Source organism: Trachypithecus francoisi, unplaced genomic scaffold (genome assembly GCF_009764315.1).
Source record: "Trachypithecus francoisi isolate TF-2019V2 unplaced genomic scaffold, Tfra_2.0 Lachesis_group3, whole genome shotgun sequence".
NCBI classification, from domain to species: domain Eukaryota; kingdom Metazoa; phylum Chordata; class Mammalia; order Primates; family Cercopithecidae; genus Trachypithecus; species Trachypithecus francoisi.
Window position 1 is genome coordinate 124,307,754 of NW_022681468.1, and position 18,717 is coordinate 124,326,470.

Sequence of the window (18,717 nt, forward strand, 5' to 3'; positions counted from 1 at the left end):
AGGCGCTTTCCTCCGAGTGCAAGGATACATCTCTTTTCTTGTGACTTCCTAGTGCCCAGTCTGGAGCCTGGGAGTAAGAGCTCCGTAAAGGTACGTGGAGAGAGTGAGCTGACCCTGGCGTGGACAGCCACAGGACCAGCCCTCCATCTCCAGTTGCCGGCATGAAGCAGGAAGCCCTGCACAGACTAGATGAGCCAGTTACATGGGGCAGGACCTGGCACTGTGGTCCTTAGTACACTCACTCTTCATCTTCTTCCTTCACCTGGGGCTCTATCACTGTGACCAGTCAATCTCAAAATGTGATCCATGAACTGACAGCATCAATATCATCCGGGAGCTTGTTAAAAATGCAAAGTCTCAAAAATGAATCAGAAACTCTGGGTGTGGGGTCCAGAAATCTGCTTTAACCGCCCTCCAGGTTCTAACACATGCTAAAATTAGAGAACCAGTGTCTGTGCACACAGATAACCTCATGCTGGGGCCAGGGGCTGGGCGTGGGGGTGTGAAACCCCAAAGCACATGCACCTGCATACGCCCCCTACAGGTAAGACTAGCTGTTCACGTGCTGGTGGATGCCCATACCTGAAGTCAGACACATACTCACACACATGCACATATATGAGCATCAGGGTCTCAGAAGAGTCCACATGCTGGAGCCCTGGGGTCTCAGTGGGTACCAGCAGGCACTCAGATGGAAGTGGGAAGAAGAAAGGAAGAACTGTTCTTACCAGCTGACAACCTATGCCCCACAATTCTTTTGTCCCTCATCCCTTCTGAGGTTCCCTCAGAAGCCAGAGAAGCTGAGTAGTTGCCCAACTCAGACCAGACACACCCAGCTGAGTGGCCAAGGTGGTCTGTGTGCCTAAGAGTGTCTGGAGTATGTGCTAAGACCAGCAAAGTCTTTTCTCTGTGTGGGCGGGCCAGGGCCAGGGGAATGTGGGGCATCAGCAAGCAAGGCTTAGTTAGGCAAGAGCACACCATCTCCTGGGCCATGAAATGCCGCCCAGATGTAGAATTCCCCGTGGCCCCTTCCCAGGGCTGTTTCTAGTGCCCAGCCCACCTCCTGACCCCTCTCTCTCTGCTCTGGACTGTGAAGCCTCAGGCCGCTGCCCACCTGGCCCATCACCAGGTCCTGCGGCATCTCCTCCTTAGGATCTGGACATAAAATCCTGGCCTCTGTGAGCTGCAAGGGGACATGGGGAGGGGAGAGGGAGGCTCATGCTCAGATCTGGTTTCGCTGCTGCTTCCCCTGGCTGGCTGCCACAGGCTGAGCCACCAGCTGTGCTATATAAGGCCGGCGCTGGACTGCTGGAGAGGCGAAGGCTTGGACCCCCAGCTGAGGAGTCCTGCTGAAGACACGGTGAGCTCCACTCCTATTCCCCTCACCCCATCCCTGCACCCCACTGCTGGACTCAACTGCTCCTGCCCTCCCCTGACTACCCCATTCCCTTCTCCCCCACCTCTCCCCACTTTTTGCTGTCTAATCCTTCATCTCCCACAGAGAAGACTCCCTTTCTGCTTTGGGAATCTGCTTTCCCCCATTGGCCCAAAGTCCTCTCCCTCCCCAACCTGAGGACAGGAACCCCCAAATGGTCCCACTTAGGGTTTCTTTACCTCTGGGTGGCCTGCTTTATTCCCTGCGGTCAGTCAGTCTGCTTTGTCCAAGTGTTCTGAGGAGCGTGGGATGGCGAGCCTAACCAACAGGGCATATGCTGAGGAAACGGCGGGGATACTGAGAAACTTCCGTGGGCTGCCAGATGGGAAATGGTTTTTCCACAAGGTGTCTCAGGCCACCTCAGCCTCCAGACATCCTTGGAGCAGGCTCAGGCTGAATGCAGTGCAGGTCAGCAGACTGCTCAACTCCCTGCTTGGAGCCCAGAGTGAGACACGCAATGTGGAGGCCTTTGGGACGTCCTGGTGACTCTGCTCCCTCATCCGAGAAACAGGTAGTGGTGGGGCTAGTGGTTTTAGAGCTAGAAGGTCTGCAGCATGGGACTGGTTTGTTCTTCCCCTGGAATATCCAAGTGTTTTCAGATATATATTTTTTTAGAGAGGAGGTCTCTTCCCTTTCCTACCACACCCTGGACTTAGGAGGTTGAAGGGAACCACTTTTGAATCCCCAGAAACGAGTCAGATTCTGGGTTGGCCGGAGCTCTAGGGAGACATAAAAATGTTCTGCTCAGCTGCGGCCTGGGCCACGCACGCCCCATGATTCCTTGCCCTAGTCCCAGGCCTGCTTTCCTCTTCTGACCCTTGCAGTTCCTCACCCACGCTCAGCAGTTACTGGGGAGCCCTGGCCTCTCACAATGCATCCCCTCTGCTTTCCCTCAGCTGGCTCCTGGCTGTGTAACTCCCAGCCAGGCCCCAAACAAAAAAGCCAGAAATGTGTTCCAGCTGCAGCCCGTGCACATCTGGGAATGTGTTCATGGAGGTGGTATGTCCGAGGCATCTGCACCCTCCAGCCAGCCTGCCTTATGAGAGGCCACTGTAGTCGGAGCCAAGCCTTCATGGCCTTAATGTGTACCTGTCTGTGTGAGAGTGTGAACTCCATCAAAGGATGGCAAAACAAATGCCCCTCAAGCCTGGGTCTTAGAAGTGACTGACAAGTCACCAAGAGGCCCCTGGGGGTGAGCCCTGGACTCTACTCATTGGCAAGGAACCCCCTGGCCCCTGCACATCCTTGTGCCCCATCTCCATGTGGGGCCCTGGAGCCTACCCCCAGGGATGGAACCTAGTCTGCCTCATTTGAACTCAGATTCTGAGCCTCTGTACCTCGCAAGCTACCTGGTTTCACGACTCAGGCAAATGTCACTCTCATATCATTCTGTCCACCTTTCCCTCCTTGACAGGTCAAGAAGTATTTCTGCTTGACCCATAAGCGGTGATTCAGAAATATGGAACCTGACAAGCTTTGTTTCTTTACAGGTCACTGGATCTGAGAAACTTCCCAGGGGACCGCATTCCAGAGTCAGCGACTCTGTGAAGCACCCTCGCCTACCTCTTGCCACGTTCCCACGGGGCTTGGGGGAAAGATGGTGGAGACCAAGGCCTGGGTGTTCTCCTTCCTGGTCCTGGAAGTCACATCTGTGTTGGGTATAGGCTAAGTATCTGCTGGCTCCCAAATCTTCCACTTGCCACAGTGAAGTCGTGTCTGGTCTGGAACTGAACTATGCATCTGCCTTAAGACACAGCAAGGCCTTAAGACCTGAGGCCACTTTATGGATTTATTCATAATTTATACCGTTTGTTTTTCTCCAAAACTTGAGATTGTTCCCATTGTTAAAACTCACCAAACAGAACTTTTATATGAGGAGAGGGATGAGCAGTCATTCAGAGGGAGGAAAAAAAGATAAGAGGGTTATTTTTAGCCCCAGAGTACTAAATTGAGCTCCAAGCTTCCTGGCAGCCAAAGTAACAGGGAATCACAGGGGATCAGCGAGTTCTCAGAAGTAGGTTTGGGGTTTGGTCTGTTTTTAGTTTTATGAAAATTCTTTTGGCCCAAAGCTCAATTTCATTTAGACCCTGCAGCCAAATTTCACAGACACACCAGAACCCCTTCCGGTCTCTTTACCCTCTAACTGCATCCTCTGGTGATACTGAGCTCTGGAAGGAACCGGTAGAAAGAATTTGTCTGGTGGAATGGAAGACTTCCCAAGGCGTCTAAGCATCAGAGCTACTAGCCCTCCCCTGCACACTCTATTCCACCTCCTCCCCTTCCTCTCCTGATTTCTAAGCACATACTCAGGTAAAGCAAAAAAAAAAAAAAAGAAAAGAAAATTGCTCAAAACCCTGTTTTAAAGCTGTGTGCCTTGCAGGATTTGTGGCCACAAATGTAGGAACAAAGGCTGTCCCAGCCTGGAACCAACCCCTGTGTGTGCCTGACTCCTACCTTGCTCGTTCCACCCTAACAGCTGCTGCTTGTAAAGATGATTAACATTCAACCATCTGAGGGGAAATCAGATTAGGTTGATTAAAAGAGCTCCTGTCACCCCAATTAAGCAGCATAGAGAATTCTGATTTGGCTCCTGGAGTAAGCGTTAATTGCCTGTCAAAGCTTCTGCAGTCCTCTGCTCTGCATTCTCCTTCCCATTCTGGAGACTCCAACCCAGCCTCAGGTAGGGTACAGCTGGAACCGCTTGTGGCCCGAGGACCCTGTACCCATCCTCAGGCAGTCCCTGCCAGCCTCGTGTGGAAAACTGAAGACCACTGCCCCAATTAGGCCTTAGGAGTCTTTTAGACTCCTAAGCGAAAGTAAATGGCCATCTATTGTGCCAGGCGTTGAGCTAAAAGGAGTTCCTAATGCTTATTCAGCATGCATTATGTGCTAGGTGTTCTAGGTGGATTTTATGAATGAGCTTATTTAATCCCCACAATCCTCTAAGGCAGGAACTATTATTATCCTTATTTTATGATGAGAGAGCATGGGGTCAGGTGGGTTAAGTAACTTGCCCAAGGTCACACAGTTAGAAAGTGGCAGAGCCTCAGAAGCCCACGCTGTCAATCTGTATATACTTCAGAGGCTTTTACGTTCTATCTCATGGAATCCTCATGCCAACTGAATCACCCTGCAAGGTGGGAATTAATATCTCCATCTTACAGATGAGGAAAACAAAGCTCCATTTTGCCAAGAAGGTTAGGTGCAGACACCAAAGCAGGAGTCCCAGGCCACTGGCTGCTCAGGAGCATCTGATAATCCATTTCTAGAACAAGAGTGAAAAGGGAGCTACTATTCATTGAGTGTGCACTACATGCCAGGTCTCTTTACATTCATTATCACCTGAATAATGCACCAGGACCCTAGGATACAGAGTTATTAGTGCATTCCTATTTTATGGGGAAACAGGCTCAGAGGAGGAAAGCTTTTCTGAGATTGCATAGCAGTAAGTGGCAGAGTGGGGTTTGAACCCATGCCTGATGCTCGTGTTCCATCCGCCACCTCACACTGTTTCTCTGCATCTTGAGGAATGCTGTAACTTCCAGTCCTGGCCTCTCACTTAGCTTCTCCTCCTGGCCCCCAGGGAGACAGACGATGCTTACCCAGTCAGTAAGAAGAGTCCAGCCTGGGAAGAGGAACCCCAGCATCTTTGCCAAGCCTGCCGACACCCTGGAGAGTGAGTTGTGGCTGAAGCAGGAAGGGGCTGGAGGGGCAGTCTTTACCGAGCTTCCTAAGTGGATCTCTGAAGCCAGGGCATGATGTCAGGGTTCCATGGAAACCTACTTTTACAAGTATTTGGCCTCCATCTCTGTCCAGCAGAGGAACTTAGTATATAAGACAGTTCAGAATCGGGAATCTGCCTGATACATTTCAGGAATGCTGTGGAGCTTGCTGGGGCCAGAGCACAGGCTGGTGGGAAGGGAATGGGGAGATGAGTATGGAGAGATGGCTGGGGACAGCTCACTAGCACCCTGAATCTTAAAGCTAGAGGATCTTAAAGCTGGAGGTGATGTGGCCCGAGCCACATGGAGAAAGCTCACCCTGACTGCAGGATCAGGGATGGGTGTGAATGGCATTGAGGAGGAGCCTTGATACAGAAAGTGACTGACATGGTTTGGCCAGGCTGATGAGAGCGTGAATGGGGGCCTCAGCAGTGGCAGGTGTAGAGGGGATTGGAGAGATACTGGAGAGACAAATGTGATAGGGCCTGAGGCCAGCTGGGGGTGGGTGAGAGGGAAAGGAGAACTGGAGCGCACCAGGATCATGGCTCCTCCTCAATTTGGCTATGTCTCTCAGGCCCTGGTGAGTGGACAACATGGTTCAACATCGACTACCCAGGTGGGCAGGGCGACTATGAGCGGCTGGACGCCATTCGCTTCTACTATGGGGACCGTGTATGTGCCCGTCCTCTGTGGCTAGAGGCTCGGACCACTGATTGGACACCTGCGGGCAACACTGGCCAAGTGGTCCATGGTAGTCCCCGTGAGGGTTTCTGGTGCCTCAACAGGGAACAGCGGCCTGGTCAGAACTGCTCTAATTACACCGTACGCTTCCTCTGCCCACCAGGTAAGCCAGAACGCCCCACCCCCACCCTACTTCCCACTGGCCTCTACTCAGGGAGAGGGAGAACTTGCCTCTGGCCACCAGAACTCTCAGCATCACACACATGCATATGCTTGGAGTCTCTAATAATAAACAAGTATTGTCATTAGTGCCAGAACCTTCCCAATAGTGTTTTGTGTTTATGGGTACTCTCTACTCAACCTATATTATTGTGTTTGAGTGGCACCATGGTGAAGACCACAGGCTCTGAAGTGGGGCTGCTTGGGTTTGAATTCTGAGCCTGCCATATGATGTGTCCCCTAGACAAATTTTCTGAAATTCTCTTAGCCTCAGGTTTCTCATATGTGACACCTGGGTAATATTAAGTCTTCATAGGGGTTTTTAAGGAGGATTAAATGATATGAACGCGAGGCTTAACCCAGGTAAATGCTTACTGAGTGTTAGTTTCTATTCTTGTTCCTATGTGCCAGATACTTTGCTAGTTATCCACATTATTCAACCTTTACAACTGACCTTTGAGGGATCTCCATCTTGACAAGTTACACGAGGTTCAGAGAAGCTAGGTAACTTCTCACGATTCCATAGCTGATAAGGCAGAGCTGGAGTTTGAACCATGTCTGTGTTTGCAGAGCCTATGCATTTATATCCCCTCCCACCATGGATAATACAGATGTTAGGGGGAGCAGGTCTACTCCTTTCTTGGATGGGGATCCTCCCCCTTAGGGTTCCACAAGATCCCCCAGGCCCAGGAGTCAGTGGTGGTCATCTGGGGTGGGAAATCAGGCTGATCTGAGCAAGGTGTGAAGACCCCATTCTTGTACACAGGCCTCAGGCCAGAGATGAGGAAGGTGGGCAGAAAGGGGCTTCTTGTCCAAGTCATTGCATGTTCCAGGCCCCGACTTCCCAGGGGTCCCTGACTTCCCAGGGAGTCCTTCCATAGGAGCATGTGACTGTTTCCACACTGGTGAAGAAGAAAGATCGTGCTATCCCTGCACATCCCAGGAGAGCATATCAAAGTCCCAGTGCTTGGCCAACAAGCACCTCTCAGGGTGACCCCTAGCCCATATGGTGCCTCTGTGAGAATGAGAGACCTCACTTCCTCAAGACTTTTGACTTCCATCTGTTGGAAAAATCATTGCAGTAAATATAAATATCAGTGACATCTACGACATAAATGGAAACCTTGTTTTTACCAGAGAAGAAACAGCCTCAGGGTCAGATTTCCTGACAGAGTCCCCTCAAGAGGGAAGTCAGACCGTCTGCTGATCTCACTTTGCAGGGTCCCTGCGCCAAGACACAGAGCGCATCTGGAGCCCATGGTCTCCCTGGAGCAAGTGCTCAGCTGCCTGTGGTCAGACTGGGGTCCAGACTCGCACACGCACCTGCTTGGCAGAGATGGTGTCGCTGTGCAGTGAGGCCACTGAAGAGGGTCAGCACTGCATGGGCCAGGACTGTACAGGTACCACCTCCCTCCTGGCACTAGGCAGGGTGTGGTGGGTGAGGCTGAAGAATGAGGAAGGAGTTAGAGGGTCAGTCTGAGACTGATGGATTTTTCATTTACTTACCGCATATTAATTGAGCATCTATTATGTGCCCTAATGAGAGATATACAAGATAATATAGGAACACAGGGCAGGGTCAATTATCATAGCCTGGAGGAATCCAGGAGAGCTTCCTAGAGGAGGTGTTTTGGGCTAAGTTTTTGTTGTTGTTGTTGTTTTGAGACAGAGTCTTGCTCCATTGCCCAGGCTGGAGTGCAATGGCACAATCTTGGCTTACTCCAGCCTCCACCTCCTGGGTTTAAGCGATTCTCCTATCTCAGCCTCCCTAGTAGCTGGGATTACAGGTGCGTGTCACCATGCCCACCTAATTTTTGTATTTTTTGTAGAGATGGGATTTCACCATGTTGGCCAAGCTGGTCTTAAACTCCTGACCTCAGGTGATCCACCCACCTTGACCTCCCAAAGTCCTGGGATTACAGGTGTGAGCCACCATGCCCAGCCTTAGGATAAGTTTTAAAAGATGAGTAGGAGTTAGTCATGCAGGCTGATAAGGGAGGGTAGCAAAGGCCAAGGAGGAGAGGAAGTGATCTGTGATGTGGCTGAAGGAATGCCAGAATCCATAGAATCCCTACTGATGTGGCCCCTTGTCCCACAGCCTGTGACCTGACCTGCCCAATGGGCCAGGTGAATGCTGACTGTGATGCCTGCATGTGCCAGGACTTCATGCTTCATGGGGCTGTCTCCCTCCCTGGAGGTGCCCCAGCCTCAGGGGCCACTGTCTACCTGCTGACCAAGACACCTAAGCTGCTGACCCAGACAGACAGTGATGGGAGATTCCGAATCCCTGGCTTGTGCCCTGATGGCAAAAGCATCCTGAAGATCACAAAGGTCAAGTTTGCCCCCATTGTACTCACAATGCCCAAGACAAGCCTAAAGGCAGCCACCATCAATGCAGAGTTTGTGAGGGCAGGTAACTAAATTCTCTGGGGGTAGGGCTGGTGAGAAGGTCCAGATTTTTAAATAAAGGGATTATAGTGCTAAAAGCTGGCTTCCCAGCTAACTCAGAGTAAAACCCTGAATCCTTACTATGACCCGCATGGCCCTATATTATCTGGCCCTCCATTTCTTCTCTGCTGTCCTCTCCTGTTAGTTTCTCCACACCAAATCCCTCTACTCCAACTGCAATGGGCTCCTATCTGATCCTGAAACACACAGGCACACTCCTGCCTCAGGGCCTTTATGCTTGCTGCATGTATTCTATTTAGAATGTTCTTCCTGTAGATATTGGCATGGCTCACTCCCTCAAATGTATGAAGTCTTCCCTGGTCACCTTATCTAACAGTCAATACAATATAGTGTGAGGTTTGAAGGTCACAGAGAGAAAGGCTTGAGAAGTTCAGAAATGGTGCAGGATGGCCAGAAAATTCTGCCAGGGGCAGCAGAACATGAATATTGCACTATTCAAAATGGTCAGTTCTGTCCCAACGGTAGTGCTTAGGAATCTTGGCTGACACAAGGTCCCCTTGTTTCTCCACTGACCCACCCAGATGCTACTTGACAGGCCATGGGAGAGGTTACAGGATGGGGTGTGTGGAAGGAGACTCCACTGTGAACCAATTCCCTTAGGACCAATGGAGATGGGCTGTGGGTAGGGGTGAAGCCATACAATTTTCACACCACCAAAGACCCTGAGGGAGCAAGGCTCAGTAGAACCTGTCACACACACACAAACCCAAAATGCTATTTCTCATCTTCTATCCCAGAGATTCCATACATGGTGATGAACCCTGAGACAAAAGCACGGAGAGCTGGGCAGAGCGTGTCCCTGTGCTGTAAGGCCACAGGGAAGCCCAGTCCGGACAAGTATTTTTGGTGCGTATTCTGCTAGCTACCCTGCCCAGTTCTCCTCTTGGAAACCAGAGCTTCTTGCATTGGGTCTGGACTTATTAATAAGAACAATAACCAACAGAATAAAGTTACAAGTAAGGCAGTGGTACAGAGCCCGGATGTACAGAGTTGGGACTTACAAATGGGAGCCATGGGGTTGGGAGCCAGACAACCAGCAAGCTCTCTCATTGTACCCTCAAAGCTAGGAGAACCCTTTGGCTGGGCATAGAGGCTCATGCCTGTAATCCCAGCACTTTGGGAGGCTGTGGCAGGTGGATTGCTTGAGCCCAGGAGCTCGAGACTGCCTGGACAACATAGTAAAGCCCTGTCTCTATAAAAAATTTTAAAAATTAGCCAGGTGTGCAGGCTTGTGTTTCTAGCACCAGCTACTCAGGAGGATGAGGTAGGAGGATCACTTGAGTCCAGGAGACAGAGGTTTCAGTGAGCTGTGATCATGTCACTGCTCTCCAGCCTGGAGACAGGGCAAGACTCCATGTTAAAAAAAAAAAAAAGCAAACAAGGGCAGAATCCCTTATGGCTGTGAGTCCTTTATCCTTCACAAACATTTTATAGTCACTCTCTTATTTGACCCAACCAACAATCCTGTGAAGTCAGCTGGAAGTCATTGCTGACATTTTATAGACCAGAAAGCTGAAGCACAGATTGGTGAGATGGGGCGGGGGAGGTTGTCCAAGCATCCCCAGCCAGGTGCGTGGTAGGGCTGGGGCTTAGAACCAAGCTCCTTGTTTCCCAGGCCAATTAGTGCTCTTGGATGAGCCAAGTCAAAGGTGATATTGACATTAGTGGGAACCCATTCACCATCTGTCTCCTTGGCTGCCTGCTCCTGGCACTTTTCCAGGAATACCTGCCCTCCCACTGCCCATTCAGGTTCCACCTCTCCATCTCTTGCAGGTATCATAATGACACATTGCTGGATCCTTCCCACTACAAGCATGAGAGCAAGCTGGTGCTGAGGAACCTGCAGCAGGACCAGGCGGGGGAGTACTTTTGCAAGGCCCAGAGTGATGCTGGGGCTGTGAAGTCCAAGGTTGCCCAGCTGATTGTCATAGGTAAGCCTGTCTGGGTCCCTGGGGACCCTGGGTCTGCAACAGGGCTGGCTGAGCACCCCGGTGCACATAACTATGCAGTAAAAGCTAAGGCTTTTTCTTTTTTCTTTTCTTTTTTTTTTTTTTTGAGATGGAGTCTTGCTCTGTCACCCAGGCTGGAGTGCAGTGGCACCATCTCAGCTCACTGCAACCTCCACCTCCTGGGTTCAAGTGATTCTCCTGCCTCAGCCTCCTGAATAGCTAGAATTACAGGCGTGCACCACCACGCCTGGCTCATTTTTGTATTTTTAGTAGAGATGGTGTTTCGCCATGTTGGCCAGGCTGGTCTCAAACTCCTGACCTCCAGTGATCCACCTGTTTCGGCCTCCCGAAGTGCTGGGATGACATGTGTGAACCACCATGCCTGGCCAAGCTCAGGCTTTTCTGTGCTGTGCACAGTGCCAGGACCGCTAGGACACAACGATGGTACAGATCTGAATCCTACCACCATGGAGCCATCATTCCAGGAGGAGTGAAGACATGTCAATAAGAGACAAACAAGATAGAAAAATGCAGCTAAGGCCGGGTGCGGTGGCTCACACCTGTCATCCCAGCACTTTGGGAGGCCAAAGTGGATGGATCACCTGAGGTTAGGAGTTCGAGACCAGCCTGGACAACATGGTGAAACGCTGTGTCTACTAAAAATACAAAAATTAGCCAGGCGTGGTGGCGTGCACCTGTAATCCCAGCTACTCAGGAGGCTGAGGTAGTAGAATAGCTTGAACCCAGGAGGGAGAAGTTGCAGTGAGCCAACTTCATGCCACTGTACTCCAGCCTGGGAAACAGAGCAAGACTCTGTCTCCAAAAAAAGAAGAAGAAAAGAAACATGCAGCTAAAATAGGAGATAAGGGGCTGTGGACTCTAATAGATGGTAGATACCTCCCAGGTGGGAGTGACCATGGATGGCTACTTGAGGGAGCAGCTTTCCAGTTGGGGCTTAAATAATGGTTCTCAGCTTTGGCTGCCCATTGGTATGACCTGATTGGGTTTTTAAAAATACTGATGCCTCAGTCTTACCTCCAGAGCGTCTGACTTAATTGGTCTGAGATGTGGCCTGGGCATGCATAGTTTAAAACCTCCCCATGTGACTCCAATTTTCAACCAAGGTTAGAACCCCTGGTCTTAAAGAATGGGCAGGGATTGTGTATGTGGAGGTGAGGATGTTACAGATTGAGGGGCCCACATGGGTAAAGATATAGAAGCGGGAACTGAGGGGGCTTTACAAGAAAGGGTGATCTAGAGCTGGCTTCAAGAAGAGAACTGGATGGGGAGAGGTTAGAGGCCAAAGACCAATAAGGGGCCTGTCTTTGGAAAATGACTAGGAAGGAAGATAGCTTAGTAATTGGCCTAAACAAAACAAAAGGCAGAGAAGGACAGAATGTATTGGCAGGATCCTGGACTACTTCAGACTCAAAAAGTTGAGCAACAGGCTGGGTGCGGTGGCTCATGCCTGTAATCCTGGCACTTTGGGAGACCAAGGAGGGTAGATCACGAGGTCAGGAGATCGAGACCATCCTGGCTAACACGGTGAAACCCCGTCTCTACTAAATATACAAAAAATTAGCTGGGCGAGGTGGCGGGCGCCTGTAGTCCCAGCTACTTGGGAGGCTGAGCCAGGAGAATGGCATGAACCTGGGAGGCAGAGCTTGCAGTGAGCCGAGATCGTGCCACTGCACTCCAGCCTGGGCGACAGAGCAAGACTCTGTCTCAGAAAAACAAAACAACAACAACAACAACAACAAAAAATGTTGAGCAACAGACCTCAGGGCAGACAAGACACAGGGTACTCTGGATGTTGGCAGAGATGTGGAGCCCTTAGCAGTGGTCCCAACCCATCACACCAAGGCTCCTTGTTTGCTACAGTAATTCTTAATACTACTTTATTATTCTGAAGTTAAATTTATAGATAACTACATATAATTTCCAAATGTATATGTGCATGGTCCTAACTGTAAAACAAAGGATAAGTTTTTAAAATTTTAATACAAAACAGTGTGTATTCCCATATCTAAATGCTTTGGCACATTGACATGAGAAGACATCAAGAAGTTAGCCACTTGCACTTAAATCCAAGGTCACCACAAATACAACCACTACAAATGCTGATGGGTACAGAGGTATCAGTCCTTAGGTAATGGTGTTGTAGAAACTTAATTTTCCTGAGATGAGGAACAATCCTTGGTATTGTTCTGAGCTAAACAAAGTACAATCTTAGCTCAATTTATATGGTAGTTGCATTCTTGAAAAATTCAGTATATGGTTAAAGCCATGTAAAAGATTTTAGGCTCTGACCTTTTGTTTTAGACAGGGTCTTATTCTGTCACCCAGGCTGGAGGGTAGTGGCACTCTCACAGCTAACTGCAGCGTTGACCTCCCAGGCTCAAGCAATCCTCCCACCTCAGCCTCCTGAGTAGCTGGGACTACAGGCGTGTGCCACCACATCCAGCTGGTTTTTGTATTTTTTGTGGAGACAGGGTTTCATCACATTGCCCTGGCTGGTCTCGAACTCCTGGACTCAAGCAATCCACCCACCTTGGCCTTCCAAAGTGTTGGGATAACAGCTGTGAACCACTGCATCAGTTCAAAGCTTTCATCACTTTAAACAGGTTTTCTACCTACATGAGTGTCTGGTGGAATATGTTAATCGTTCAGAACACAGAAAGATTCTTTTTTTTTTTGAGGCGGAGTCTCGCTCTGCCGCCCAGGCTGGAGTGCAGTGGCCGGGTCTCAGCTCACTGCAAGCTCCGCCTCCCGGGTTCCCGCCATTCTCCTGCCTCAGCCTCCTGAGTAGCTGGGACTACAGGCGCCCGCCACCTCACCCGGCTAGTTTTTTGTATTTTTTAGTAGAGACAGGATTTCACCGTGTTAGCCAGGATGGTCTCGATCTCCTGACCTCGTGATCCGCCTGTCTTGGCCTCCCAAAGTGCTGGGATTACAGGCTTGAGCCACCGCACCCGGCCTACAGAAAGATTCTTTATGCAGAATAGTACCATGCATTGCAGGACATAGAACCTCAATGGCCCCTACCCACAATATGCCAGTAACATCCTCAATTTTGGTGATAACCCAAAACACCTTCATAAATTTTCAAGACCCCTCCATTGAGACAAACTGCCACTATAGTGGTCTCATCAACCAACTCTGTTTCCCCACATATAAAATGGGATCAGTAATAGCTGTTCCATCTCCCTCCAGAGAGTTCTGTGAGAATGAGAGTCATGGATACACAAGTCCTTTGAAAACCACAGAACACTGTAGAGAGGTGAGGTTGAGGTACTCTTTGTGTAGGATGTAAACTTACATCTTAATTTCCATACCATTTCCCTCCACAGCACCTGATGAGACTCCTTGCAACCCAGTTCCTGAGAGCTATCTTATCCGGCTGCCCCATGATTGCTTTCAGAATGCCACCAACTCCTTCTACTATGATGTGGGACACTGCCCTGTCAAGACTTGTGCAGGGCAGCAGGATAATGGGTTCAGGTGCCGTGATGCTGTGCAGAACTGCTGTGGCATCTCCAAAACAGAGGAGAGGGAGATCCAGTGCAGTGGCTACACGCTACCCACCAAGGTGGCCAAGGAGTGCAGCTGCCAGCGGTGTACAGAAACTCGGAGCATCGTGCGGGGCCGTGTCAGTGCTGCTGACAATGGGGAGCCCATGCGCTTTGGCCATGTGTACATGGGGAACAGCCGTGTAAGCATGACTGGCTACAAGGGTACTTTCACCCTCCATGTCCCCCAGGACACTGAGAGGCTGGTGCTCACATTTGTGGACAGGCTGCAGAAGTTCGTCAACACCACCAAAGTGCTACCTTTCAACAAGAAGGGGAGTGCCGTGTTCCATGAAATCAAGATGCTTCGTCAAAAAGAGCCCATCACTTTGGAAGCCATGGAGACCAACATCATTCCTCTGGGGGAAATGGTTGGTGAAGACCCCATGGCTGAACTGGAGATTCCATCCAAGAGTTTCTACAGGCAGAATGGGGAGCCCTACACAGGAAAAGTGAAGGCCAGTGTGACCTTCCTGGATCCCCGGAATATTTCCACAGCCACAGCTGCCCAGAGTGACCTGAACTTCATCAATGACGAAGGAGACACTTTCCCCCTTCGGACGTATGGCATGTTCTCTGTGGACTTCAGAGATGAGGTCACCTCAGAGCCACTTAATGCTGGCAAAGTGAAGGTCCACCTCGACTCGACCCAGGTCAAGATGCCAGAGCACATATCCACAGTGAAACTCTGGTCACTCAATCCGGACACAGGGCTGTGGGAGGAGGAAGGTGATTTCAAATTTGAAAATCAAAGGAGGAACAAAAGGGAAGACAGAACCTTCCTGGTGGGCAACATGGAGATCCGTGAGAGAAGGCTCTTTAACCTGGATGTTCCTGAAAGCAGGCGGTGTTTTGTTAAGGTGAGGGCCTACCGGAGTGAGAGGTTCTTGCCTAGTGAGCAGATCCAGGGGGTTGTGATCTCCGTGATTAACCTGGAGCCTAGAAATGGCTTCTCATCCAACCCTAGGGCCTGGGGCCGCTTTGACAGTGTCATCACAGGCCCCAATGGGGCCTGTGTGCCTGCCTTCTGTGATGACCAGTCCCCTGATGCCTATTCTGCCTATGTCTTGGCAAGCCTGGCTGGGGAGGAACTTCAAGCAGTGGAGTCTTTTCCTAAATTCAATCCAAATGCAATTGGCGTCCCTCAGCCCTATCTCAACAAGCTCAAGTACCGTCGGACGGACCATGAGGATCCACGGGTTAAAAAGACAGCTTTCCAGATTAGCATGGCCAAACCAAGGCCCAACTCAGCTGAGGAGAGCAACGGGCCTATCTATGCCTTTGAGAACCTCCGGGCATGTGAAGAGGCACCGCCTAGTGCAGCCCACTTCCGGTTCTACCAGATTGAGGGGGATCGATATGACTATAATACAGTCCCCTTCAATGAAGATGATCCTATGAGCTGGACTGAAGACTATCTGGCATGGTGGCCAAAGCCAATGGAATTCAGGGCCTGCTATATCAAGGTGAAGATTGTGGGGCCACTGGAAGTGAATGTGCGATCCCGCAACATGGGGGGCACTCATCGGCGGACAGTGGGGAAGCTGTATGGAATCCGAGATGTGAGGAGCACTCGGGACAGGGACCAGCCCAATGTCTCAGCTGCCTGTCTGGAGTTCAAGTGCAGTGGGATGCTCTATGACCAGGACCGTGTGGATCGCACCCTGGTGAAGGTTATTCCCCAGGGCAGCTGCCGTCGAGCCAGTGTGAACCCCATGCTGCATGAGTACCTGGTCAACCACTTACCACTAGCAGTCAACAACGACACCAGTGAGTACACCATGCTGGCACCCTTGGACCCACTAGGCCACAACTATGGCATCTACACTGTCACTGACCAGGACCCTCGAACAGCCAAGGAGATTGCGCTTGGCCGGTGCTTTGATGGCACATCCGATGGCTCCTCCAGAATCATGAAGAGCAATGTGGGAGTAGCCCTCACCTTCAACTGTGTAGAGAGGCAGGTAGGCCGCCAGAGTGCCTTCCAATATCTCCAAAGCACCCCAGCCCGGTCCCCTGCTGCAGGCACTGTCCAAGGAAGAGTGCCCTCAAGGAGGCAGCAGCGAGCGAGCAGGAGTGGCCAGCGCCAGCGTGGAGCGGTGGCCTCTCTGAGATTTCCTAGAGTTGCTCAACAGCCCCTGATCAACTAAGTTTTGTGGTACTTCACCCTCTTCTCTCCTCATTTCATGTGACAGCCATTGTGAGACTGATGCACAAACTGTCACTTGGTTAATTTAAGCACATCTGTTTTGGTGCAATTTGCTTGTTTGTTTCTTCATGCCTTTACTTACTTTGTCCCGTGATACTGATTGGCATGTGGCCCCCAAAATGGCACAATAAAGCCCCTTTGTGAAACTGTTCTTTAAAAGAAACACAAGAAATTGGCCACTGGTAAAACTCTGCAGCTTCAACTGTTCTTCATTTAATGCCATTAATGCAAATATACTTCCTCTTCTTTTTGCCTGGTTTTGCCCACCTCTGCAATAGTGATAATCTGATGCTGAAGATCAAATAACCAATAAAAAGCATATTTCTTGGCCTTGCTCCACAGGACACAAGCAAGCCTTCATCATAGTTCATACATATAAATGGTGGTGAAATAAAGAAATAAAATGCAATATTTTTACTTGAAATGTAAATAACTTATTTATTTCTTTGCTAAATTTGGAATTCTAGTGCACATTCAAAGTTAAGCTATTAAATATAGGGTAATCATAGTTCCTCTACTAAGTCTGGAAAGAACATCTCCTGGTATCCACAATTACACCAGGTTGCTAATTGTATTTGTACATTTCCCTTTGCATTTGCTTTTGTTCTTGCTAGAAACCCAGTGTAGCCCAGAGCAGATGTCAATAAATGCATATTCTGTATTTTGATTCTGAGGCCACTGTCCTGTCTTTTAACTATTAAAGTGAGCCAGCTGCTCAGAGGGGTACAGGGGACGCTGGAAAGCAGTCACAGGTGGTGTAGGTCCTGGCCCCCTAAGTTACAAGGCAGGGCAACATAGGCACACACTCCAGCAGTCAAGTTTGTTCTCATGGATCACATTTTCCGTTTGCAGAAAAGAGCAGATTCCTGGAGTTGTGAGCATGTTCTGGGCTCCTGAGCAAAACTAAAAATATGTCCTGATTTTTTTTCTTTCCTTCTTTGCAATACTTTGGAGCTTATACAATGGCTTGGCCCAGGGTCTGACAAGCTGGCCAAGTGGTCCTTTGGCTCCCCCAAAAGCCTGTTGCCTTCTCCAGCTGGGCTGGCCGGCCTCACTCAGAAATGATGGGCTTTTTCTTTTTTCTTTACGCTCTTCTAAAGAGGTTCAGCTTTTCCAGACACCAGATCTCTGTTGTGTGTTACAGACCCTGTCCCTGGAGCAAAACAACTGGTCCAAATGGGCAGAGTTTTGGTTTTGGAAAAGGTATTTGGTTTACAATAGCAAATCAGAGGCCCACTCGTGGTGCCACAGCAATCTCAGTGGCATTACAGTCAGGGTAGCGGGGTGTGGGGTTGGCTAGGATGCACTCACTGCCCCTATCCCAACCCCTCTAGAATCTGTCAGGCTAGAGGCCAAAGGGTTTGGGAGAAGACAGGGCACTGTTTACAATCAGGACAAAAAGCTTTCCCTGATGCCCCAGTCAGCCTAGTGCAGCTCCTTTACCTATCTCTGGCCTGGGCTGGATTTGTACTCTTGGATCAAACCGAGCTCCTAGGAATTCAGTTTGTAATCAATTAGAAATTTCTCTAGCTGAGCACATCCCAATAACCACAGAAAAAGCAAGCATCTGCAGGAGTGAGGACTAGTGGCCTTGTGATTGCAACTTGACCCACTTCCAGACTCCACATCTGTCCCACTGCTCCCAGGAAGCAGCTCTCACTGGCTGCTTGGGGAGGCTTGACGGCCCCTGTTGAGGGGTCAGTGTACAGCTATCTGCAGCACCGTTGCCTCAGCCCACTTCAGGAGCCAGAGTGCATGCTGCTTCAACCTGACCACCAGTTCCTTTCAAACTCACAGGGAGGAGGTGCTGGGGAAGGTGGGCTGACTGGTTCCCCATTCTAGGGCACTTTCCTTGCTGTTCTCAATTGACGGCCTAAATAAATGGACTCCAGCACACAGCATCTGATGCCTGACTCCTTCACTCGCCAAACATTTATTGAGTGCCAAACCACGTATGCGAGTAGACAAGCTTTTATGAGATAGTACTAAATATACTACATGTCGCGGCATCAGACTTTGAGGAAGTGGTGGTCAGAGAAGTCTTCTTAGAAAAGGTGACATCTAATTTGAGGTCTGAATGATAGCTAGGAGCTGGCCTGATGATGGTGTGGCTGTCAGGAACAAAAGGCACAAGCAGAAACAGATGTGGGGTTGGCAGGTAGATACCTCTCTTTCAGACAAGGAAACATTTTTTTTTTTTTGAGACGCAGTTTTGCTCTTTCGCCTAGGCTGGAGTGAAGTGGTGTGATCTCGGCTCACTGCAAACTCCACCCCCGGGATTCAAGAGATTCTCCTGCCTCAGCCTCCCGAGTAACTGGGATTACAGGTGCCTACCACCATGCCCAGCTAATTTTTGTACTTTTAGTAGAGACGGAGTTTCACCATGTTGGCCAGGCTGGTCTTAAACCCCTGGTCTCGGGTGATCCACCTACCTCGGCCTCCCAAAGTGCTGGGATTACAGGTG

General features: G+C 50.0%; 1 protein-coding gene across 5 annotated transcripts; it reads left to right on the top strand.

Moving 5' to 3' along the window:
- The first annotated feature begins 379 nt into the window (after positions 1-379).
- Positions 380-16,920, top strand: CILP (cartilage intermediate layer protein). Of its 5 annotated transcripts, XM_033189748.1 has the most exons (10): positions 380-1,360; positions 1,781-1,946; positions 2,926-3,093; positions 5,019-5,111; positions 5,732-6,001; positions 7,278-7,457; positions 8,156-8,470; positions 9,264-9,372; positions 10,300-10,457; positions 13,826-16,920. In XM_033189748.1, the coding sequence occupies exons 3-10, from the start codon at positions 3,033-3,035 to the stop codon at positions 16,192-16,194; spliced, it is 3,555 nt and encodes a 1,184-aa protein (XP_033045639.1). In that variant the 5' UTR covers positions 380-1,360; positions 1,781-1,946; positions 2,926-3,032; the 3' UTR covers positions 16,195-16,920. The 5 variants fall into 5 exon arrangements, with proteins under 5 accessions (XP_033045639.1, XP_033045637.1, XP_033045640.1 ...); XM_033189746.1 differs by lacking the exon at positions 1,781-1,946; XM_033189747.1 differs by lacking the exon at positions 380-1,360 and having other exon boundaries at positions 1,394-1,946.
- The last annotated feature ends 1,797 nt before the right edge of the window (positions 16,921-18,717 follow it).